A 25,675-nucleotide genomic window follows, 5' to 3' on the forward strand; every position below is an offset into this window, starting at 1 on the left:
GACAGTGGCCTCAAAAGAGCCACAGCACTTGGGAGAAAAGACGGTCCCTTTGTCAGTCAATCTTGGGTGAAGTAGCGGCCCACGCCTGTAAACCCAGCCAGGGGGGAGGCTGAGGCAGGAGGATCGCAAGTTAGCGGATGGGAGGTCAGTTAGGGACACCCGGGCTCACATGAGCTTTGGAGCCAGGCAGCCTGGGTTCAAATTCCCACTCAGCCGGGTGCCATGGCGCATGTCTGTCATCCCAGCCCCTCGGGAGGCTGAGGCAGGAGGATCGCAAGTTCAAAGCCAGCCTCAGCAACTAAGGTCATTTGCTAAAGTTTTAATGACTCTAAGCTGAATTTGATTTTTCTTGATGTGTGTGTGTGTGTGTGTGTGTGTCGGGAGGTGCTGGCACGGAGCCCGGAGCCTCGTGCATGCTAAACACGGCCTCTACCCCTGGTCTCCACCCCCAGCCTCTGAATTGCATTGAATTGTAGCAAAATCCATCGAACAGAATGGTCTGGGCTCTGCTCACAAAGGCACTTGGTCCAGACAGCGTTTTAAAACAAATGTGAGATCCCTGCTGACATTTCAGAGTCAGATTTCATCTAAAAAAATAATCTGGATTTCTGGTTTCTTGGGAAAACCCAAGAGCTCTCGAAGCCCTAGGTCTGTGTTCTCTGCCAACCACAGTCGGGAAGCAGAGCAGAGGACCCCCCTCTTTCTGATGAGGGGGTGGGCTCCAGGTGTCCAGAGTCCCCCCTCCCAATTCCTATGATATCTAGTCCAATTACTAGTTGCTTTCACGGCCCCCAGGCCCTTTGATTTTGTAATAACTCTGTTTCTTTGTTCTTTTCGGGGGTGTGGGGGTGTGGGGGGAGTAACTGGGGATTGACCTCAGGGTCACTCGACCCCTGAGCCCCATCCCCAGCCCTGTTTTGCATTTTATTTAGAGACAGGGTCTCCCTGAGTTGCTCAGGGCCTCGCTTTGGCTGAGGCTGGCCTCCAACTTGCGATCCTCCTGCCTCAGCCTCCCGAGTCGCTGAGATCACAGGCGTGTGCACCCCGGCGCCGACATTCGCAGGGATCTTATTCGAAACCCAAGTCAGATCCGTCCTTTCCTGTGCTCCACAGCCTTCCGTGGTCCTCACTTCACCTGACACCTCCTGCTACCCCCCTAGCTCACTCACCTCCAGCCACGCTGGCTTCCTTGCTGGTCCTCACCACACACCAGGCACAGACCTGCCCCAGGACCTTTGCACTGCCTGCATTAGCTGCCTGACTCACGGATCCTCCAGGTTGAACCCTCATTTCCTTCTTTTTTTCTAGAAGACTTGACCCAGAGAGGCCTCTGCCCCCCACATACTCTTCGCACCCCACTTCTTTCCCTTCCGACCCCTTATTTCAACCTGCGTTCTATCACACATGGATTACGTTGGTCGTCCCTCTGCCCTCGTAGAATGTGTTCCGAGTGTGATTCGCGCTGGAGCTTAAGGACTGTGTGGGCACCTCTTTGGTGGGTGTGCAAAGGCAGGAGTGTGTGTGTGTGTGTGTGTGTGTGTCCACCCCATTCTGACCCCACGTTCTCTCTCTCTCTGGAGTGCCAGCCCCTGCCTGAACCTCCCTGTGTCCCCCGACTCCCAGCCGGCCAGGTCCCCTGGGATCCCACGTGTCACTGAAGCCCAGAGGCACGCAGGATCCCTGGGGACGGTCCTTGGCATTTAATAGCTTCATATAGAGTCCAGCCGTGATGGATGGCCGCCTCGTCCAGCTGGAACCCGTCCACACCGCAGTGGCCGGGGACTCGGAAAGACTTGTGGCCAAGATTCATCTTGGGAGCCTGCCCACCTATTCCTTGGGGACATTTTTTTTGTCCCCTTAGTGCTTGGGACTCATTTTGTCTCCCGTGGCCTCGGGGGCAGTCTGTGGCTGGCCTGGCCCCCGTTCTCCCACTCATTCATTCATTCATTCATTCAGCTGAGGTCCTGGGGAGCCATAGAGGGTTGTAGGGTGGGAGAGTGGTGTGATCCTTTCACAAATGGGCCAGTTTGGACCAGAAAAGTCCTTGAAAAGGCCAACCCTGTTATTTGTTAATAGGGAAACTGAGGCCCAAAGTGGGCAGGTCTCATCCCAGGTCACATGGTGGCCCTTTCCAGAAGCCCTGGGAAGGGAATATGGGTGGTGTGGAGGGGTCAGGAGTCATGAAGAGGGGTTTGGGCGGTGAGAAAAACCAACGGCTCACACTGTTGGTCTGGGGTCCAAGGAGGCCGATCCCCTGCTCTGTCCCCATCTTGAATCTGATGACCTGTGGCTTGGGTCCTTGGTGGTCCTCACCCCACACCAGGCATGCACCTGCCCCAGGACCTTTGCACTGGCTGCTGCCTATAATTCTGCCGTTCTAACGGCCGGTGGCTGGACCCCAGCGTGGCGCGGACCCGTGACCGTGATGCCCTGCAGCTCTGAATCCACCATCTGGCCTCCCTGGTGTGCCCTCCTGGGCTGTCCCCAGTCCCCTGTGACATGTGACTCTGAGATCCCTTCTGGAAGCCTACGGTCATCAGCTTCCTAGTGCCCTGGACTCTGATTCCTACACTGCAGTGGGTCTGTTGGATGGCCAGTGCCCGGAGACTTTGTTCAAACTGTTCACCCTGAAAAATCGAATGGACACATGCCATCTCACAGCCAGGGCAGGCCATCTGAAGAAGCCAGAAGGCCCTTCGGGGACGTGATCGTCCTTTTCTGTATCTGGGGCCACAGGCGAGGCTGTCTCTGGGTGTCACTTCTGAATGTCTGCTCCCTGGGCGGGGACTCAGGCCCTGTAACTCCTGGCCCGACTGTGCTGCTAGTAAGCTACGTGACCTCAGGCCCCGCTGTTGGGAGTCTGGGGGTGAAATGTCCTGCAGGATGGGGCTGTTTTGCTGGTGACAGATGAGTGGGGACAGCCCCAGCCCCACTTTGGTGTTGTTTGTACTGGGGACTGAACTCAGGGCTGCTTTACCACTGAGCCTCGTCCCCGGTCCTTTTTATATTTTAGAGACAGCGTCTCACTAAGATGCTTAGGGCCTCCCTAAGTTGCTGAGGCTGGCCTCCAACTTGCGATCCTCCTGCCTCAGCCTCCTGAGCCGCTGGGATCATAGGCACGTGCCACTGCGCCCGGCTCCTCACCTCAATTCTTACCCCTTTTCACAAATTGGGGTCTCCCTGGCAGGTGCCCAACGACCAGGCGCCGGTGTGACAGTGACTCCCACGTCTGATCAACATGCCCCTTTCCCAACCCCTGAGTCTGCAGCCAGATTCCCTCAGTGTGCCCTGGAGCCCAGGGTCATGTGGCTGCTCAAAGCCACCAAGAACCACCCCTCTCCCCAGCCTGCCTCCTGGTCAAGGGCACCTTGAGTGTCCAGCCTGCAGGGACAGCCACTAGACAGAGAACCCCAGAGGAAGGCGCGGAGGCCCCGGATTGTGGCATTCCGAGGTGGCAGGCGTGGGCAGGCTGTGTCCCTTTGCTGTTCATTATGCTGTGTTTTCAGTAATCACGACGCCCACACGTTGGCGCCGGCACAAGAGCCGCATCTGTGTTCAGCACGGCGGGCGGGCACCAGGACGGGTTCAGAACCAGGCTGCTCAGTTCACCCCTCCTCCCTTCAGAGCCACGGGACCTCAGCCCTTCACCCGGCTCCTGGCACCTTGGTCTCCACATCTGTGACCTAGAGACAGATGATCACGTCCCCACCTCAAGGACTCACGTGCATAAAAGGGCTGCGAACACCTAGACTGCAAAGCCAGAATAAACATTAGTTATTTTGTTCTCAGGTTCCAGATGAGGAAACCGAGGCTCCAAAAGCAAAAGGCCTCACACGGAATTTTGAGCTGGTTTCCAATCGCTGAGCCCTTGTGTGAGTCCCTGGACTGGGTACAACCCCGGGTGCCCGAGCAATGCTACCTACACCCGTTTGATGGGTGGCCAAACAGCACAGCGTTGGGCTCCTCCACCTCCTTGATGACCATCTCTGGGACTCATCAAGAGGAATCAGTGTGGTCCGAGCTGCCGTGGACTGGCCCAAGGGGGATCCCTGGCCACGCTGTTGCTCCGGTGGCAGGAGGGGACATTACCTCCACCCAGGTGCCCCCCATCTAACCTGCCTCCTGTTAACAGTGCCTGCCCAGGAATTCGCTCCTAATTATTGCTCTGCAGAGGCCTGCCACCTGTTTCCTGGCAGGTGGCCCTGTGGGGGCACCTGTCAGCCCGCCGCCCTGGCCCACACCAAAAACATGTGGCGGTATTTTTTTTTGCTCTTGGCTCAGAAGCATCTTCGAGGCACCAGATGGTAGGGTTTAGCCCCGCCATCCCCTTGGGGCTCTTTCTGGCTCTCGTTCTGAGGGTGGAGAGCAGGGGGTGAGTGGAGAGATGGAGGGAGGGGTGTGTTGGAGATACCTCCTCTGTGCTGGATGCTGTGTGATGTTGGAGCACCTGCTTTCCCTCTCTGATCGTCTCCATCCCCATCTTCATGACAGGGCAGCAGTGAGGCCGAGCTCCCCACCCTGGAGCCCAGGTCCCACATCCGGCTTCAGCAATAGTTTTTTTTTTTTTTTTTAAGCTCCCCAGATGGTCCTAATAAGAATCCAGGTGACAGCACCTTCGCCTATCACAGCACCTGGGACGACAAACCTGTAGAGTTCTGAGTTCTGTGCCTGGGAGAGGAAGTGGCCCCTTTTGGTGACACATGCCCAAGACAGTGTGCAGGACACTTTGATCACCTCTGTCCCCACAGGGCATCCTAATGATGGGGTGTGTGTGTGTGTGAGCGCGTCAGTCGCTGTGACAAAACACCTTAGGTCATTAACTTAAAAACAGGAAAGGTGTGTTTGGGCCCATGGTTTCAGAGGTTGCAGGCTGTGTTCAGCTGGCCCTGTTGCTCCGGACGTGTGGCAAGGCATGACGGCACCGTGTGGCGGAGAAAAGCCAAGCACCTCGCACCGCGCTGCTACTGGGGAGTGAACGGAGGGCGAGGCACGGCGGGTCCTGCTATACCCGTCAAGGACATGCCCCAGTGACATCACTTCCTGCCACTAAGCCCCACCTCTTCGAGGGTACTGGGAAGTGAAAAGAAGACAGGGACAAGACAGGTTCAGTTAAACCTGTCAAGGGCACGCCCCCAGTGACCTCACTTCCTGCAACTAGGCCCCTCCTCTTAAAGGGTACTGGGAAGTGAAAAGAGAGTCGGGACAGGGTGGGTTCAGTTATACCTGATAAGGGCACGCCCCCATTGACCTCACTTCCTGCCACTAGGCCCCACCTCTTAAAGGGTACTGGGAAGTAAAAAGTAAAAAGAGGGTGGGGACAGGGCGGGTTCTATTATACCAGACAAGGGCATACCCCCCAGTGACCTCACTTCCTGTCACTAAGCCCCACCTCTTAAAGGGTATTGGGAAGTGAAAAGAGGGCGTGGACAGGGCAGGTTCTGTTATACCTGTCAAGGGCGTGCCCCCAGTGACCTCACTTCCTCCCACTAGGCCCCACCTCTTAAAAGGTACTAGGAAGTGAAAAGAAGGCGGGGACAGGCCGGTTTCTTTTATACCTGTCAAGGGCACGCTCCCCCAGTGACCTCACTTCCTGTCATAAGCCCCATATCTTAGAGGGTACTGGGAAGTAAAAAGAGGGTGGGGACAGGGCAGGTTCTGTATACCCTGACAAGGGCACGCCCCCAGTGACCTCACTTCCTCCCACTAGGCCCCACCTCTTAAAGGTTCCACCACCTTGTAATAGTACCACGGTGTGAGGACCAAGCCACTAATGTCAAAGACCCAAAGTCTAATGAGTTTTGGGGGGACACTCCAGATCCAAACTATAGGGCTGAATTATCAATCATCATCTTTTATAGTATTGCTGAGAAAAACTGAGGGCCAATCTGTTTGACCCTAGACCTACTGCTGCTAACCTGGAGGAAGGAGCAGCTGTCCTGTTGATGGCCCATCCTCAAGGACACACCACATTCCACCCCTTTCATCTCCTCTGCGTCCACCCAGGTCTACTGGCCGTCTGCCCCCCTGAGCATGCGCAGTGGCTCCTCCCTGTCTCCCTCTGTCCCTCAGGACCGTCCTTTCTCCCATCAGCAGCTGAGCGGGGAGAGTGTTGAATCACAGGTCAGACCACCTCCCTCCTCTGCCCCCAGGAGAGCAGTGACAAGCCAGAGTCCCCTGGAGGCCTGCATTCCCTCCCCCACCACCCTGGCTCCAAAGCTCATGTGAGCCCGGGTGTCCCTAACTGACCTCCCATCCGCTAACTTGCGATCCTCCTGCCTCAGCCTCCCAAGCCACCGGGATTACAGGCATGCACCACTGCGCCCGGCGCCCAAGTTTTTACCTTCGAACATGTTCCATCACTTACTTACGTATTACATTTGTCATTTATGTTCTCTTCTCCCCATTTGTACATCATCAGCATCGTGAAGGCCTGATTCCCAGGCCTGGCACACAGAAGGTGCTTAATAAATGCTTGCTGAATGAATGGAGGAGCACATCTCTCCCTCTTCCGGCCTGGGGAGGTGATGGCAAGGGTCTCCCCCCACCCACCCACCTTTATACATGGCAGAGCCAGTCTCCGAGGCCTAGGTCTTATTTAGATCAGCGGAGCTGGGTGGCAGAAATGTCACTGCTTGGCCCATGGGGAAGAAAAGCCTAGGAGATTAAAGGCATCTCTGATGAGATGCTAATTTGTTTCTGGAAGCAGGTGGGGGTGGCAGCAACCCAGGGCCTCTGGGGCTTTGTAAGGCAGAGGCCGGGATGGAAAAAGCAGGATTGGCCAAGGCTAGCCGGGATCCCTGTGATCTTTTTCTCTCCTTTGAACCCATCTCCTGGGCTTTGTGCAACTCGTTTTTAAAGGGGGGCCACACACTCCTATGTTACAATCCTGGCTTGGACGCTCCAGAGGCTGTGTGACCTTAGGCAACAAGATAGACGTCTCTGGATCCTGGGACCCAGGAAATGAGAGTGCTATAAAGAGGGTCAGACTCCACAGCCTTGTGGCTCCTCCTCTGGGCTGATTTGCTCCAGCCCTTTGCAAAACCTTTCATGAGCTTCCTTAAGGGGTCCCCTCCCTGTCCCCTCAGTCACCCTGGGGCTGCGACTTCTGCTGAAGGAACCCTGGAAAATTATTGGGGGGGGGGGAGGCGGGGTGTCCTTGCAGGTGCAGCTCAGGTAACCCGCAGGCTTGAGATGGCTGGAACCCAGAACTCGGAGCATCCCCGCCCCCGTGCTGACTCTGCTCCCTGAAGCATCTGCCAGCTCAATTGCTCAGTCCCGGCCTCCGAGCCGAGGAAGAATTCATTATCCAACTGTGGCCTCTTTTGATGGAAGGAGAGATCTGGGGGGAAATGGGGCTCTGCTGAAGGAAGGCAGAATTGGGAAGCAGATGATTCCATTTCTCATTCATTCATTCATTCATTCATGGTGTCTTTGCTGACCCCTGCACACACACACACCCCCACCTTGGCTGTGTCCTGCCATCGGGGACTCTGAGACGAGAAAGACACTGGATGAGTTCAGGACTCCTTTGGGATCCCATACCAAAAACCCAACCTGAACTGGCTTAAACGAAGAAGGAAATGTATTGGCTTTAGTTGATGAAAAAGGAATATGTGGACTTCAGGCATGGTGGGTTCCAGGTGCCGACATGACATCATCATCAGTAATGTGATTTGCCTCTCTTCCCTTTTTCTTTTGGGTACCAGGGTGCTGAACCACTGAGTCACATCCCCAGCCCTTTTTAAAATATTTTATTTAGAGACAAGGGTCTCGCTGAGTTGCTCTGGAAACCCCCAAGCCCTCAGTCTTCTCACCAAAGGGAGCAGCAAGTGACAGCAGGTTTGTCCTTGGCTAGACCTCCTGTTCCAGATTCGGGCTGCGTGTGCCAGACTAGGAGGTCAGAGTGGAGGTTTACTGGGTGTGAGGCGGGAAGGAAGGCTTGACAGGTCAACTGAACTCTTGCTGAATACCTGGGACACGGACGCATGTCCTTCTACACTGGTGACCCCATGAGATGCCCAGCCAAGAGCTACCCACTGGACATCTTTGGCTCCAGGCTTGGGGTCAGATAGACCATCTCAATCTAGTATGAAATGCATTCTAGCAGTCCCCATCCCCATCCCCCACTTCATCTGTGATTTTGCTTTCCACAGTGTGGTCAACCACAGCCTGCAAGTATTATATGGAAAATTCTAGAAACGACTCATGTAAGTTTTCCATTGCACACTGTTCGGAAAGGCAGGATGGAATATGGAGCTATCCTGCTCCATCCAGCTCAGGATGGGATTCCTCTCTTTGTCCAGCGGATCCACTCTGTATATACTACCTCCTCGTTAGTCACTTAGCCTGTCTGGGTTATGAGATCAACCCTCAGGGTGTTGGAGTGTTAGTGATCAAGTTAGAAAGTTAATAATAGACTAATGCTACCCTAGCTCAGCGGTACCATCCCCATGTCATCCACCTCACCTCCATTTGTCACATAGGCATCTTTATCATCACGAGAAGAGAGGACAGGGGACACGGATTGGTAGATTTCAGCAAAAGAAGATGGGGGTGGATCTGGCAGCACTTTTGGTGGGAAGGAGGCCTGGGGGACAGGGGACCCCGGGGAGGTTTGCCAATCTTGAACTTGTGGGAGCCGCGCTCTCTCCCGGATGGTGGTGGAGGAAGGGCCTTGTCGCCACCGATGCCACCACCGCGGCTGGCTCCGGGGAGGATTAGCTATTTTAGCAACTCGGGGAGGGAGGAGCACGGAGCGGCGCAGCCTCTCCATTTAGCGCAGGCGGCTCCGGGGCGCGCAGAGGCGCGCGGGGCTCGGGGCGGCCCGGGAGGCCCGGGGACAGGCTGCGTCCCGTCCTGGACCGGAGGAGGGACACGATGCTGGCGGTGTCACTCAAGTGGCGACTGGGCGTGGTGAGGCGGAGGCTCAAAGGTACCGTGTGGGGACCGCGGGATGGGCCGGGAGGGGACAGAGAACCAGGGCGCACCGTGCGTCTGGATGGAGAACAGAGGCTGGGGACACCAGGGGGACACCCCGGTCCCCTCCCTGCGCCCAGTCACCCCCTGCTCTGCACGATCTCTCTCTCTTGATGCTTTTTGGGGTTCTCTGTTGCGGCCCTTTGGAGGGGGGACTCTGGGTCTCTCCCTTTTCTGTCTCTTGGGTCCTTCTCTGTCCCTCTGTCTGTCCATCTGTGTGTCCGTCTGTCCGTCTGTCTCAGATCCATTCTCTCCGTCTCCATCTCTTTGTCTAAGTCTCTCTAACTCGCTCTGGGTGTCTTCCTCTCTCTCTCTCTCTCCCTCCCCTCCAGGTCTCCCTCCCCCTTTCCTCTGTCCCCTATGTCACCCCAGGTCCTCCCAGGTCACCTCCCTGCTCCTCCTCCTCTCTCTCCAGCTGGGTCCCTCTTTGCTCTATCTGTCCCCTCCTCTGTCCCCTCCTAGCGCTTCCCCAGTCCTTTCCTGGTCTCTGTCTGGGTCCCCCACCCCTTCCCGGAGCATGTCACCCGTGGCTCCCCCCTACCCCAACTCAGGATCTGAGGTCGCCTTGCGGTTGGGGTTGGGGTGGCCCCCCGCGGTGTGCGTGTGCCTGGAGATGGGGACAGGGGCTGGGAGCCAGGCTGCACTTGGCTGTGGGCCAGCCTGAGTCTCTGCAGGGCTCCAGCCAGGTGCCACCTCCCTGGGCAGGAGTCCAGGTCCTCAGAGGAGCAGGACGGAGAGGAGCCTCCCCAGGCTGTGGGACCCCAGCCCCCACCTGCGGCCACTAGGATCTGCCATGGCTGCCCCTGTGACGGGGTAAGGGTGGGGGAGGTGGATTCAACCCTTGTGCCTCCGGCTCAGAACTAAGAATACTCTGGGCCATTAGCGGGAATGACAGTGGCACACACAGTTCAGAGCCACCGTGCGCCAGGCAGTGCGATCACTCACTCCTTCCTCAACACACCCCGTGAAGTCAGGGCCACCCTTGTCCTGATGGTGCTGGAGGAAATGGAGGCACAGAGAGGTTAAGTTACTTGCCCAAGGACACACAGCTAACAGACGGAGGCTCCTGCCTGAAGTCTCCCCAGTCTCCTGGGGGACTCCAAGGGAGGGACTTGTCCACGTGCAGAAATAAAATCCCAGAGGAAAAGCACTCAGGAGATCCTAGGCCACGTGGCCTTGCGAGATGTCCCCAAACTCTGGGAGGGTCCAGAGAAGAGGAGCTTTGGTTTTTCTTGAGAGAAGTGAGCAAGGGCTTTGGGAGTGGGGTCTTGAAGGATGAGTAGGAGTTTGTGAGGTTAAAAAAAAGATGGTGGGGCGTGGTTTGTGCACATGCCTGGAGGCTTGGGAGAGCTGCCCCAGGTGACTGTGAGAACTTGGGTCAGCATGAAGGGCCTGGGGAGAGGAGGCAGCCACCCAGAGGACAGACACGGTGGGCTCTGTCCCGAGGGCAGTGGGAGTCATAGAGGGTTCTGGAGCAAGAGAGGACGGAGGGCAGCTTTGAGTGTCGGAACAGGCTTTGGCTCTGGTCTGCAGACCACAGGTGGGGTTGCAGGGAGAGGCCAGGGCTGGGGTCCAGGCAGGGGACCAGGGCTGCAGGGCATGTGGGATTCATGGACGCTGAGGCAGGAGAATAAACGGTGCCCGTGCCCCATTCCACAAGTATTTACTGAGCACCTGCTATGTGCCAGGTACTGTTCTAAGTCCTTGGGACCCAACATGGAACAAGACGGGTAAAAATCCCTGTCCTTGCCCTGCCAGGGATAAACTCATCCTGAGCGTTTATTGAGCACTTGCTGCATGAGCACAATGGACGGAGAAGGACCATACGGGGATCCCAAGGAGCCCAGCTCAGAACCCACCAGGGAGCTCTGGGAGGAGGGTCCCACCCAGGTGGAGATGCAGGGCGGAGGGACCTGCCGTGTTCTGGTAGAGAACGGTAGTTGGACATGGTGATGGAGTAAAGAACATTCTAGAGCCTTCTGGAACATTCTGGAACATTCTGGAACATTCAAGGACTCAGCACCTTCCTTTGTATGGACCTCCTCAGCTCCAAGCTCCAACATGTCACCTGGGGAGGGGCATTCCTTAGTGACCGGTTTACCCAGCATCCCCTGTTGAAAGTGGGGACCCCTCTGTTGTGTCCCCAACCCGTGTACCCCTCTGGCTTTGACCAGGATCCCTTTTCCTGCTGCCCCTGTGCTGGGACACCTTGGGCGAGACAGCCATTTCCCTCCCCAGGGAGACTGTGGGATGGAGCAGAGAGGACAGCCGCCCATCAGGAGCCCGAGACCCAGGCTGACCCCAACTCTCTGAGGACCCTGCCTCGGTTTCCCTCCTGTGTCCCAGGGCGGGAAGCCTCTGGCTGCTCCCTGGAGCCCTGTCCCTGGGCTTGCTGCCCTTGAGCCGACCTTGACTCTCGGGCGCCCACATTTCCCTGTCTTGGCCGAGGAGTCGGTGACTCATAAGCAGATGTGGTGGGCAGGTGGGCGGGCCAGGCGGGGCGCGGCGCCAGCACATGGGGACAGCCACACAACTGGGGTGCCTAGGGTCCCCGAGCGATGACCTTGGGCAAGGTCCTTGCCCCTGGCTGAACCCATGAGCCCTGTCTGCAGGATGCACTCATCAGGGAGGGTGTGCAGGCAGCTGGGGCTCCTTGGCGTTCCCGTCGGGGACAGAGGTGAAGCCGTCCCAGACTGGCTGGCGGGATCTGAAGCAGAGATGGAAGGTCCCACTTCTCCCCAGTCCACTCATGCCCCCAAGGACCAAGCCAAATGTGCTCAAGGTCACTCCACCAGGCAGAGCCAGGCTTGAACTCAGGGGCCTCTCGGCAGAGAACGTAGTTGGACATGGTGATGGAGATGAGGAACATTCCAGAATGTTCCGGAATGTTCTAGAATGTTCCAGAATGTTCTAGAATGTTCTTTACTCCATCACCATGTCCAACTACCGCCCTCTGCCAAGAACACGGCAGGTCCCTCTGCCCTGCATCTCCACCTGGGTGGGACCCTCTGCCCAGAGCTCCCTGGTGGGTTCTGAGCTGGGCTCCTTGGGATCCCCATATGGTCCTTCTCCACTGGACATTACACCTTGGTGTAGGACTTCAGGGTTCTCGGTCTCTTTTTTGTACTGCAGATTGAACCCAGGGGCCCTTGACCCCTGAGCCCCCTCCCCAGCCCTATTTTGCATTTTATTGAGAGACAGGGTCTCCCTGAGCTGCTCAGGGCCTCGCTTTGGCCGAGGCTGGCTTTGAACTTGTGATCCTCCTGCCTCAGCCTCCCGTGCGGCTGGGATGACAGGCATGAGCCACCGCGATCGGCCAGGGTTCTTTCAGCATCGCCCACCACCCCGAGGGCACAGAACCTGAAGAGGCTGTCCCCAGAGCCACGCAGCCCTTTGAGCCCCTGTGAAGGTTGAACTGTGATTACGGTTTGGAAGCCAGATGCTTCGATTCCCCGAGGAGCCCGTCTCCTCATCTGTATAATGAAGCTATTATCTCAGCCTCTTGGGACCGAAGTAAACACCCCTGGAGGCGAGAAGCTGCCTGAGACATGTGGGGGGCCAGGCGGGGCCCCGTTCCTTCTCAGACTCAGTTTCCCCACTTTTGTGCCACAAGCTGCTGGGCACAGAGGACACCCGACTGACATAGTCAGATGCTGAGGCTGTGGGAACACAACTGTCCTCCTTGGAGAGCTCCCTAGGAGGTGGCCCTCCAGCATGACAGTGCTCACCAAGTGGCTTCAGGCCTCACGAAATTGCTGAGGCTGGCCTCCAACTCGCGATCCTCCTGCCTCAGCCTCCTGAGCTGCGGGGATGACAGGTGTGCGCCACTGTGACTGTTCCCCACTGAAAACTCTGATCCAGCTTAGTTCCTGGCAGGTATAGTAAGTGCTCAATAAATACTCTTTGGAGTGACCAGGGAGATGGAGCCGAACCATATTCCTGAACACAGGCACGCGCCCTGCCTGGAGTTCTCGAGGAGTTTGAAAAAACCCAGAACAACCACCACCACCACCACAAAAAGCTTTGGGAATGCACAACTTACATTTCGGAGGAAGAACCTGAGGTTCAGAGAGCCCCCCTGCACAATCGTACCCTCCAGGGGGGGAGGCTCAGGGCAAATACCAAACGATGCATGGAGCACCTTCCCCAGTCTTCTGAGGGTCCCCAGGAACAGCAACAGGGGACACCCAGCCCCCTGGCTCCATCCTTACTTGCTGGGCCACCTTGGGCAAGCTGTTCAACCTCTCTGGGCCAAATTGTTTATTGGAACTCTGCCTCGTTCCAAAGGGTCCAACAGTTGCTTCTGGACATTCGCTTGGGTCAAATCCAACACAAAGGAGCTCAGTGGGCCGATGGGGGCAGAGAGCAGAGCGCGGACCCTGTTTTCCTACCTGGCTCCTCGCGCCTCCCTCCCCCAGGGCCCCCCGCACAGCAGGCCCACAGAGAAGCAAGCTATGCCTGAGAGCTCTCCCGTAATCCATGGGGTGACCTTTCAGAGGCTTCTCATGCACAAAAGTAAATTCCAAAGCAGCAGCGAGAGAGACCCGAGCGTGGCAAAGCTTCCGCCCGCCCATCTGTAGTTGCTCATTTAAACGCATCTGCACCGAAAGCAAATGTTTTCTTAAGTGAAAGGGCAGTGGCCCTCCAAAGGCCTGTGGGGTGCTCTGTCCCTCCACGAAGGGGCTGGGGAAGGGAACAGGGCTGGGACTTAACCACGGAGCCCCATCCTCAGCCTGTTTTATATTTTCTTTAGAGACAGGGTCTCACTAAGCTGCTTAGGGCCTCGCTAAGTTCCTGAGGCTGGCCTCCAACTTGCGATCCTCCTGCCTCAGCCTCCCAAGCTGCTGGGATGACAGGGGTGCTCCACTGCACACCCCCCCCAGGCATCTTTTTTTTTTTTTTATCTTTGGTTTCTCTGCTGGTCAAGGGGACCTGGCCTGGCTCATGAACCCTGTCACCCAAACAGGAAGGCATCTTGGGAAGTGGGACTTGGGCCTACAGACAGATTTTGAACCCAGATCAAAAGTACCATCGGGGGTTGGAACAACAGGGGTAGCCAGAAATGGTGAGCTAAATTCCAGAAGCAGCCCTCAGCCCGTCATGACCGGACAGCCGTCTTCTATTACCCGTCCAGTTCCCTGCTACCTTCTGCCGGGTGCACTGTACGGTTGCCCAGGTTGTTGACTCCCACCGTTCAGGGCCACTTTTACCCTGACCTTCTCTTCAGAGAGTCTGGCCCTGGCTTGGTGAGATGGGGGAACAGAAGAAGTGGCTGCAGCTGGCTTCCGCCTGTCACAGATGGGTGCAGAGGGAGGCCCTGGGTGCCCATTGGGATCTGCCTGGTCAGCCTTAAGCCAAGAGTGGGCAGGGCTAAGGCCCAGCTGGGGGGGAGGGAAGGGGCAGCCTGCCAGCTGTGGCCAGAGCCTGTGACCAGCTGTGCCTGCCCGTCAAGCCCAGAGGCGGGCAGATTGGTCACCAGCTCATTTGATCTTCAAATAAGCGTGTGGGGAGGGGGGGAGGCTGACCAGGGGGAAACTGAGGCTCAGCGGGAAGAGGCCGGACCCTCTGGGCTCCAGTACAAGGATTTCTAAACTGCGACCTGCAGGGACACGTCCCCTGCATGGTGCCACCTTCAGAGAGTTGACCCGACTCGTGGGGTTTCTGTGCAGGTTTTGTGCAACAGGGTATTTTTTTTTTTTAAATAAAAGCAATCATCAAGTTTGGGCCTCGCTGTGCCCATTTTCCAGGTGGAAAAACTGAGGCCCGGGGAGGGGACGCACTGGCCAGAGTGCCAGGGCGTGTTGGAGCCACGCTGTCCCCAAGGGTGTCAGCGCAGGGCCCCGGGGCAGGCCGTCTGCAAAGACCCCTTGTCCAGACTCAGCCCAGCGGGGACTGAGGACCCTATCCCAGGAGCCAGCCCTGATGACAGCTGTGTCCCCTTTAAGCAGAGAGCCGCCCTTGGCAGTGGGTGACTCGGGGCCCAGCCAGTGGGAGCCGAGGTCCCCTCCCTGTCCCTCCCTGGGAAGGAGGAGGCCCCGCCCGGTGGCTCCAGGGGACTTGGTGGGCAGCGGCTGGGGACAGAAAGGGACATGCTGTGCGGGCTGAGCCGGGAGACCCCTGGAGAGGCGGGTAGGTGAGGGGGGCGGGGCCAGGGGGCTGGACACGCAGGTCCCAGGGGCTGCCACCAAGCCAGGGGACCAGGGTGACCAGCCCTTGGGACTGCCACTTCCAGAGGCCAGGGACTTGGGCAGAGTGTTGGGGGGGGGGAGGGAGAAGTCCCCGAGCCCTGGCTGGGTGGCAGGAGGGTGGGGCACAGTCACCACATTCCTGGGGAGTGGCCGTGGGGCAGCGCTCGGGTGCTCTTGTCTGTCTGTCTGTCCATCCATTCATCTCCGGGCGACATAGCCTAACTTCCCGGCCCCAGATCACTCCCTACTCGGTGCCCTGCGGTCACCCCCTCCCATCCTGCCCTCCTTCACACCCTCCCCCCCCACCTGGCATGCTCTGGACATAGCTGCACAACGACTTTAAGGGCCGGGACTGTGGTCCCAGAGGGCAGAAGAGGAGACTGAGGGTCAGGGAGGACCACTTAGTTGACTTTAATAGCCCCGCCCCCATCTCTGCTCGGAAGGACCCAGAGACTCTTTCTCCCACTCCCCACCCTGGTAACGGGTCGTCAGAGGTCAGCCCTGTGCCCAGACTCAGCCCCCACCCCAGCAGCAGGGGTAAGAAGAGTGACATTTGTGTGACGTTCTTCGGCTTTTGGGCTCTGTTCTAAGCTCTTTTTTTTGTGTGTGTGTGTATATTCTCATTTAATCCTCAAGAGAGTACCGTAAGTGGCATACTGTTATTCCCCCCATTTTACAGCTGGGGAAACTGAGGCACGGGATAGTAGGTGACTTGTTTCTATCAGGTGACCTCTCTCTCCTTTCTTGAACTCTCTAACCCGTCTTTGATGATTTACTTGATCTTCTCCACTGCAGCCCTCACCCTCCTGTCCTCCCCAGGCCCCAGAACCTCCTGAGTTGTCACCTGCCTCCGTTGACATCAGCCCAAAGGCTATTTTTTTTTCTTTGAAGTCCAAAAAAGCAGCTTCAGGTGCAGCGGGATCCAGGTGCTCAATTAGCTTCATTAGGACTCTGGGCTTCATTTCCAGACAGACTCTTCTTGACCTTCAAGCTTAAGGTCAACCAACTCTAAGGGAAGAGCCTGTTTTCTGATAGTTCCAGCCAAAGTTGCTGGGCTGGCTCTCATTGGCCCAGCTTGGATCCCACGCCCACTGCTGACCAATCACTGGGCTTCTGAGCGGTGGCCGCCCCTGGGGTGGGGGGGGATTGTGGCCTGATTGGCTGGGGCTGGGCCAATCAGAGGCAGGCCCATCCCCAGACTGGCCAATCCCAGCAGGTCCGCGCACAGACTGGGCCAGGAAGCCCGGCCCCGAGCATCCACTTTCCCGCCTCTAGGATGGGAGGCCTTTTCTGACTTCCCTGTCACAAAGATGTCCTTGTCCCCAGGGCCTGAGTGAACATCGGCCACCCAGCAGGGGCCTGGAAAGCTCTTGGGGAGTAGCTATGTGGCATGTGTCCAGAGGAGGGGTCCCTTGCTGAGCCCCGGGCTGCCCAGTTCCCCCTAGGGGCTCTCAGGGGGGCCACCTCTCAGCCTGGGGATCCCTCAGCTGGGGCTGGGGCCACCAGGGGACCTCAGAGGCCGCCCAGCCAGGAGCCTGGAGCCAGGGAGGCCCGAGTTAGCGTCCGGGTTCCACCCCTTCCGAAGCCCTGGCCTTGAATAACTTGCATCTCTTTGATCCCCATAAATGGCAACTGAATTCAAAAACAGATTTGTTGGACAGTGACCCGTGTGCTGGCCAGCCCTGGAGTCGACAGACAGAAGCCCAGCCCAGTCCCTGCCTGCCCCCGACATCCCAGAAGACAGATAAATAAGTGTGTTTTAGAAAAGTCCCAATAAAAGCAGCTGGTGAGATGCTGTGCAGCTAGCTTACCAGCAGAGCAACCACTCTGAGCTCCCACCAAATAGGGAAATCCGTGAGTTCAATCCTCAATGTCCTTTCCCCTGCCCTCCCCGCCCCCAGAAAAAGCTGATGAGGAGGCCCCCTGCCATAAATTCCTGAAGGAAGTGAGAGAAGCAGTTTGTACAGGCTGGAAACAGTATTCTGGGCAGAGCAACAGGCAGTGCAAAGGCCCTGGGGTGGGGTGTGTAGAACAGCCATTGGCGTGCCAGCAGGCAGGAGTGGAGCCGGGGAAGAGGAGAGCATTAGGAGGTGAGGTTGGGGAGGCCAGAGGCTGTCACGGTGGGGAGGACTTTGGATGGGATCTTCTTGGAACTTCAGGAAGCTGCTACTGGAAAATTAAGTCATTCTGTAGGTGACCCAGTTTCGAGGTCATATCCTTGCTACAGCCAGTGGTAGAGGGAGGGCAGAGGGGCACAGACCCAGAGCACAGATCACCAAGCCTGAGCCACCTCCCACCTGGTTGGGGACTGCCATGCCCCCTGGAGATGGGCTCTGGCAGGGGTGTGGCTTCAGGCCCCAGGTCCTGTGCACTGCGTGGAAGGTAACTTGGGGACCCTGGAAGTCCCCTTCCCAATGCCCTGACACCTGTCAGTGGCCCACTGCCCTCCTGTGTAGGGAGGAGAGAGGACCCAAGGTTTAAGGATGTGGCCTTTGGGGATTCAGAGAGACCCGGCTCCTGGATGCTGTGCAGCTTACCAGCCGAGTGACCTCTCTGATCATCCATCTCCCTAATTGAGAGACAGGATCTCGTTAAGTTGCCTGGGACCTCGCTAAGTTGCCAAGGCTGGCCTCCACCTTGTGATCCTCCTGCCTCAGCCTCTGAAGCCCTGGGATTACCGGCATGTGCCAGGGGTACTCGTAATTAATTTTCTCTTTCGATCCTTGGCACTGAGTGAGTCAGACGTTCTATGAGAAATGCTGGGCTGCCTGTTCTCTGGAACTTAGCAGCCCCAGAGCTACAGACATAGTCCTTTAGCACCCCCCAGGCCTATCCTGGAGTTGGGGAGCAGCCAAGAGTGGATCTGGAGGGTAGGGCCAGAGCCCTGGAGAAGCTAAAGAATCCTGGATCGGTGCTGTGTGACACTGAGCCGTTTCCTAAACCTCTCTGTGCCTCAGTTTCCTCATGGATACCATGCAGGTGGTAATGGCACCTGCCATTGAAGAATAGCTTGAGGATAACGTTGTGGTCATTTTCAAGTTCTTAGAACAAGTCCTGGGTTCAAATTCTGGCCCTGCCCCTTACGACACCACTTCACCTGTTGATCTTCCAAATGGGAATAGCTCTGATACCATCTCCAGAGTGAAGGCGATTAAGTGAGATGCTATTTATCCAGCGCATACCATCGCCCCCTCATGGAGAACGGTGGATGCCATAACTCTAGGAAAACCTTTGAATGCTCTGGGGGACAGAAAAGGAACCACTGTGTTTCCTCTGCACCCTACACCAGGTCCCCTTGACCCGAGAGCAGGGTAGGAGCGCCCCCATTCTGCAGAGGGCAAAACTGAGGCTCTGAGAGAGCGTCCTGTCTCAGATCTCTTTTAGAGCAGAAAGCTGGGGGTGGGTCAAGGACTGTCACTGGGTCCCTCCGGAGCATCCTTGAAAGGTTGAAGCCGGGGGACAGTGGAGGCCACAATGGAGCCAGGTAGATGAACATGGGGGCTCCTGAAGATGGCAGGCTGTCCCGTGTGTCCAAGTTGATCCCATGCACCGGCTCATTCCGGGCCCGCGGAACCAGCTGTCAATCAACCTTGGAGCTGAGCTGACAGCCCCACCCCTGAGCCCCACCCCCACATCCCTTTTCGGGTCATCAGTCTCAGGGGTGACTTCTCTTTTGTTAACCTTAAAGAAGTCCCTCCCCAACCCAGCAGGGGACAGCAGGGGACCAGGCCCCAGGTGTAGGGGGAGGGGGCTGGATTTCTGGCAAGATCTTTCCCTGCACTCCCTGCTCCCCAAAGCCACATTTTTCTGCTGGGGACTGGGGACCGGGTTGGCTTCACGATGGAAATGAATTCCCCTCCGAAGCCAGTTCTTGGGCAAAAAATCTCCTAATTACCCATTGCTGGAAGGAGTCGAAGTGGGGGGGTGAAAAACATGTGGATAAAAATATCTCTGTTTTTTTAATGCACGTTTCCCGATGCAAAAGGGTTGGGAAAGATGTTTTTGAAAAGCCTTCATCGCTAAAGCATGTAATTACCAGGTCCCAGAACAAAGAGGGACCGGGAGGCACTGCGCATGCGCCTGAGGGAGGGGGCTGGGGTCTGAACCCCAGGTTTTTTTTTTTTAATTTTCTATAAATAATGTCACCCCAGCTTCTCAAACCCCAGGCCAGCTGTCAACAAGGGGAGACCCCTGCATTTCACCTATAGGGAAACAGAGGCTCAAGTTGGTGACATTGATGCTGCTTCTTTGATCCTTGGTCTGGAAGCGACCTCTGTTGCTGCTGCCACTCACCCCAGGGTGATCTTCAACGTGGGGCATCAGGCAGACTTGACAGCACTCCTTCCTTCCGGGTGGCTTTCTGAATATGTGGAGGGGTCTGGGTTATGCAGAAACCTCTGGGACCTCTTGGCCAAAATGCACGTGTCTTCCCCAGGGAAGTCCCTCCCAAGGTCTCACTTATTGCCCATGGACTCTCTGTTGGCACACAGTGCTATGAATCTTGGTTTGCAGCTCCCTCCACCCTGCAGCAAGCTGGGAAAAGAAGCATTTTGAGCCCAAAGCCAGGAAAATCGGGGAGAAATGAGGGAATTGGGGCCACTCGGTGTTGAGACAAGCAGACCCACATACTTCAGCTGTCCCAGGCGTGTCCCCAGGGTGTCACAGTGCAGCCCAGCTCAGCAATGAAGCAAAACCTGAATACTGGATGAGATGAACTTGGAGGAGACCACGCCAGGAATTGGGTTCTCTCTTTAGCAGCTAGTGGGTCCAGCCTGGGTGTCAGACCCCGAATTGGGGGACCCTGTCCACCATCCTTCCTCAAAGTTTCTGATTCTTTTGATCATCAGGGCTCAAAACTCCACCTTGGACTATCGTCCCGCTCAGTTCCGCTCTCTGGGGCTCTTGCTCTGAATTTGGTGAACTTGGTCCCCAGCTTCCTTAAGCGGATTGTCACCCCCCTCCACGCCCCTTGTCCCATCCGTGCAGAAACCTCCCAGCATGCAGCTTAGCTCCCGTCTTCCCGGGACACAGGAGGAGAGAGGGATTTTCCCAGTGACAGAATCTAATTTGCACGGGATAAGACACATTTTCATTTCAGAATTGCCCTCGTGAAATACGCGAGACGCTCCCTGTCACACAGTTGACAGAATCCAGTCTCCTTAATTTTATTAGCTCAGAAACATCTTGTTGAATCGAAATGAAGTGCGTATTAGGGAGCCCTAATGGGAGGCATTAGACTTAATGGGGTGTTACTTGCCTCCGTGGCAGCTGATGCCACAGGGGGTCCGGGGAAGGAGGGGGGAGCCGAGCTGCTGGGGACCCAGCCCCAGGGGACCCAGGAAAGTGAGCACCGGCTTAACTGCTGTTTGATTTGTTATTTAGCAGCTCCTGCCAAGCCAAGGGCATGCAGCTATTTGGTGGAGCAGTGACTGGAGAGCTGGGACAGTGTCTCAGGGGTTAGAGTGAAGATGGTGGCATTTCCAGGACCCTGAAACCTTGATCCAGACTGGCCCCTCCTTCTCCCAGCCTGAGCCCCGCCCCTTACCCAGCCTGGCCCCGCCCCCTACACAGGCTGGCCCCGCCCCTTTCCCAGACAGACCCCGCCCTTTCCCAGACTGAGCCCCGCCCTTGGCTAAGCCCGCCCCTTACCCAGGCTGGCCCCGCCCCTTTCCCAGGCTGGCCCCGCCCCTGACTGTCGAGCTCGGCTGACGTTGCTGTCCTGGGGAACCTTTGGCAGGGTCTGGAGTGATTTCGGGTTGACACCCGGCATCTGGTGACACTTGAACTTCCTACAACGCAGAAGAGAGGCTCCCCACCGTCACCACCAGGACTTATCTAGCAGAAAATGCCCTTATTATAGAGGTTGAAAGTCCCTGTGGGCTGAGCCCTGGTCTTGGTGTGACTCAGTCCCGACCTGGACTTGGCCCATCCCAAGTCCTGATTCAGGGTCAGGTCCATTTACCCAGGCTGACCCCTAATCTGACCCTCCCCCTCATAACAAAGACCTGCAGGGATGGGGTAAGTCCTCGGCCACCTGCCCAGGTGGCTCCCCCTACCCTCCTTTCTGTCCCTGAGCAGGGAGGGGGGAGGGGCGTGGCCTCCTCGCAGCTGGCGGAGGGCGGGGGCAGGACACTCAGGAGGCCTGGCTGGAGCCAGGGGGTCAGGGTGGCAGGGAGACCCTTCTCCGGGGACAGCGCGGGGCATATGCTGGAGCCTCAGTTTGCTTATCTGTCAAGTGGGCATGATGGCAGCCTCTGCCTCTTGCCAGAGTCACTGTGAGTCGTGAACAGGACCGAATGAGACAGTGTGGGTGGGCAGGACGCGAGGGGTAATCTGGGATATGATCAGAGTAATAAAGGGCATGGCGTGGGAGGCGGGTCCTGCGGTTGTCGCAGTGGAAATCTAGCTTCCGATTGCCTTGAAATGCACAGATGACCGCTCAGGAAAGTCAGGCAAACCTCAGGTGTCGAAAAAGATCAAAAAAAGGAGCGGTGCAGGGCCTGATGGTGCACACCTGTCCCCGCAGCAACTCTGGAGGCTGAGGCAGGAGGATCGCAAGTTGGAGGCCAGCCTCAACAACTTAGCAAAAGATGATTTGGTGGCAGGGGGAAGGGGCACACACCCACTCTGAGTCCTCGGGCGGCTTCTTACACAGTGAACCCCGTTCCTTGCAGAATCACCCCGTCAATCCTACTCCTGAGGCTTTATCCAAGGGAAATGGAAATTCAAGTTCCAACTCAAACCTGGATGGAAATGTTTATTATGCTCCCTGCAAAATGAGCCCAAATTGAAAACAACAGAAACGCCTTTCACCAGATGAAAGGCAAAAAAAAAAAAAAATCTGGTACAGCCACTGAATGGATCATGCGTTGTTGATAATAACAAGATACAAAATACCCACACACGCCATGCGGGTGAATAGCAAATGATTATGCTAAGTCACACACACACACACACACACACACACACAAAATGAGGCTCAAAAGCCTGCAATACGGCAGGACTCCATGGATAGTCCCCTTCTGGAAAGGGCAAAATTATAGGACCAGAACAGAGCGGTGCATGTCAGAAACCAAGGCTGGCAAGGGATAGATATAAAGGAGCAGCAAAGGAGAATTTGAGGAGGTGATGAAAATGTCCCAGAGCTTGATGATAGAGGTGGTTAAAAGGCATTTCCCAAACCCTGGGTTGATAATATTAGGAAAAAAAATTGCCTCTGTATTAAACATGTATCGAGTTTTGTTTTCCTGGTTGTTTCCTGGATGCTACAGGAGGGCAACTATTTCTCTCATATTTACTTCATACTCAGTATTCTAAGTTGTCTAGAGGTGATTTAGGGAGTACTCAAAAGAAGCCAGGTGTGGAGGCACATGCCTGTGATCCCAGCGACTTGGGAGGCTGAGGCAGGAGGATCGCAGGTTGGAGGCCAGCCTCCACAACTCAGAGAAGCCCAAAACGACCTAGGCAAGATCCTGTCTCCAAATGGAAAAATAAAAAGGGCTGGGGATGTGGCTCAGTGGCTAAGTGCCCCTGGGTTTGGTCCCTGATACCATAAAAAAAAAAAAAATAGTCCTCACAAATAAGCCTTGGTTATGGCCACTCAAGACTGACTCAGTACTGTCTCACATGGGCGGTGGCACCGGTGTGTGACTGAGCTCCCCGTCTCTGCAAGTAGGCAAGCACAGTCCCTCCTGGCAGGGTCAGCAGCCGTGGGTTCTGATCTGCTTTGTAACAACTCCCCAGCTGTGTGACCCTGGACTTGAGCTATCCCTCTCTGAGTCTCAGCTTCCTTCTGGGGTACAGTGGAATTGTATCACCCACCAGAGTAACGTCACCGCCCGCAGATGGCGCTGAGTCTTCGACCACAGAGTGGCCCGGAAGCTCCAGGACCTGGCGGGGACTCACAACAGTGATATTTGACCAGAAGAGCTGGGGTGGAGGGAGGGGAGCTTCTTTAGGACCAGGGAGTCCATGAGGGTTCCCTAGAGGAGGATCCGGGGTTCCTAGTGGCTGCCACCCAGAGGAAAAATCCCACAGCCCCAGGCAGGGGGCGCCCTCTGGGCTGAGATACGGTGGAAACCAGGGTGTCTTGTCTTTGTCCCCTGCAGACGATGGGCCGTATTGCAAAGGTGGCAAGGACGCGGGAGGCCCTGAGGTGGCCCTGGCATGCCGCAGACAGAGTATCCCAGGTAACGACATCTCTTTCCTCCCCCCTCATCCTGCCCTGGAGGCACAGCGAGTCCAGGATGCCCATCCCAGAGCCTCAGCTCTGCCACTCGCTTGCTCTGTGACCTGGGGCCAGTCGCTCCACCTCTCTGATCCTCCGCTGTAAAAAAATGAGATGATATCCCCCCGCATTTAGCAACGCAGTGCCCATGCCTCCCCGGGGTTGGCCTCGCCCGTCTTGGACCAGGGGACCCCAGAACCGTCCCCTGCTGCGTGCTCACAGTCCCGTCTGTCTGCAGAGGAGTTCCGAGGGGTCATCATGGTGGAGCTGATCAAGCGGGAGGGCAGCACCCTGGGCCTGACCATCTCCGGAGGCACCGATAAGGATGGGAAGCCCAGGGTCTCCAACCTGAGGCCCGGGGGCCTCGCAGCCAGGTGAGTCATGGGCTTGGCCGGGGACAGCAGGAGGGGGACGTGAGGGATCCCGAGAGCCTGGGCTGAGGCCATTGTGAAGCACCCAAGAAGGGTCACCCCTCTCCCCTTGCCAGGCTGTGTGTCTGTCCCTCTGGTCTTTGCCTGGGCTGTTCCCTCTGCCTAGAATGCTGTTCCCTGCAGTACCTACCCAGCAGGCTCCTCAGGCGCTGCTAGGTGCCCATGTGAGCCATCATCTGGCAAGCCAGGACCAACTTAGGGAGTGACACAGATGTGATATTCTGGACATTCCTTGGGCTTGTCCCTGGGCTGACCCGGAGTCATCATCAAGAAGGTGACAGACAGCCTGCGTGCGCCTGTCATCCCAGCAGCTCAGGAGGCTGAGGCAGGAGGATCGCAGATGGGAGGCCAGCCTCTCAGCGAGGCCCTGAGCAACTCAGCCTAAAAAAAAAATAAACCTGCTTAGAGGACAACAAGATGGGATGGGGACAGAGGGGGGAGGCCTGGTGTCCCCCATCCTAGGTTCAGATCTGCACTCGCTGGACACGCCCTTGACCTCTCTGGGCCTTGACTTTCCCATTTTGTCCAAAGGAGGATCCAGAAATCCTCAGGGTCCCAGGGAGGGGAGGTGGGTCTGCGTCCCAGGGGCTGGTCCAGCCCGGTCACTCTGGGGTCCCCCCTGGTTTAGGAGCGACCTGCTGAACGTGGGGGACTACATCCGGTCAGTGAACGGGATCCACCTGACCAGGCTGCGGCACGACGAGATCATCACCCTGCTCAAAAACGTGGGCGAGCGCGTGGTGTTGGAGGTGGAGTATGAGCTGCCCCCGCCCGGTGGGTGCCCCCCGGGAACCCTCTCCGCTGCCTTGGTCCGGTCGTGGGTGGACACGGCTACCTCCTGCCAGGGCCTGGGGGGTGGGGGTCGTGCCAGACACGGGGGGGACCCACAGACATCCATGCCTCGCTCAGGACATGGATGCGGTATGCTGTCACCAGGAGGCGGCAGGACCCTACCTGCTTTTGCATATTGAATTTCCAGATGTTTTTCCTGCGGGGGGGTGATTTGGGGGACATGGGCTGACCACGCCCCGTCCCCACTGCCCTGGGGTGGGCCACGCTCTGAGTTCCCCAAGTTGCTCTCAAGTCTGGACATTTGAGACTTGACTCAAGCCCGGGTTTTGGCAGCCTCTTTGTGAACAGGAGGCAGGCTCCTCCCTCTAAGTAGGGTACTACCGGGAGTGTGAGCTGCTGGAATAAGCTTGGGGGACATCTGCCGGCTTAGGGGTGTGACAGTGGGACTCAAGGGAGTCTCTGTTTCTCTCCAGCCCCCGAAAACAACCCCAAGATCATTTCCAAGACGGTGGACATCTCACTGTACAAAGAGGGGAACAGCTTTGGCTTCGTCCTCAGAGGTCCGTGTGAGAATCACCCTTGCAGTTAGTGGGTGGGGACACAAGGGTCATTTCCTGTGTGCTCAATTTTGCTTTAATGAATGTGACAGATATCTAAGAGAAAAATCATATTTAAAAAAATTGTGGTGAGCGGGATGCAGTGACGCATGCCTGTCTTCCCAGCGGCTCAGAAGGCTGAGGCAGGAGGATCACAAGTTCAAAGCCAGCCTCAGCAACTTAGCAAAGCCCTAAGCAACTCAATGAGACCCTGGCTCAAAGTGAAAATAAAAAGGGCTGGGGAGGGGGCTCCGTGGTTAAATGCATCTGGGTTCATCCCTGGTACCCCCCCCCCCCAAAAAAAAGAGAAAATTATGGTGAAAGCTACTGTGAGACTGAGAACAAAGTTTGGAGCTGCCTAGCAACCAGGGCAAAAAGGGAAATAAGATGAACTCACAGAAAGGGAAGCAAGTCATTTAATAGAGAGAGATTGGTCGTGTTCCCTGTCCCTCGTACCATCAATGC

The 25,675-nt window shown here is 56.6% G+C and overlaps 1 protein-coding gene across 1 annotated transcript in view; it reads left to right on the plus strand.

Moving 5' to 3' along the window:
* The first annotated feature begins 8,812 nt into the window (after positions 1-8,812).
* The window catches only part of Grip2 (glutamate receptor interacting protein 2), a 37,913-nt gene continuing 21,050 nt past the window's right edge, over positions 8,813-25,675 (plus strand). Inside the window, exons 1-5 of the mRNA XM_015495099.2 lie at positions 8,813-8,932; positions 23,273-23,353; positions 23,630-23,765; positions 24,451-24,596; positions 25,088-25,178. Coding sequence (XP_015350585.1) covers positions 8,878-8,932; positions 23,273-23,353; positions 23,630-23,765; positions 24,451-24,596; positions 25,088-25,178 — 509 coding nt within the window. The 5' untranslated portion in view covers positions 8,813-8,877. The remainder of the gene's footprint in view (positions 8,933-23,272; positions 23,354-23,629; positions 23,766-24,450; positions 24,597-25,087; positions 25,179-25,675) is intronic.

Source organism: Marmota marmota, unplaced genomic scaffold, assembly GCF_001458135.2.
Source record: "Marmota marmota marmota unplaced genomic scaffold, marMar, whole genome shotgun sequence".
Lineage (NCBI taxonomy): Eukaryota > Metazoa > Chordata > Mammalia > Rodentia > Sciuridae > Marmota > Marmota marmota.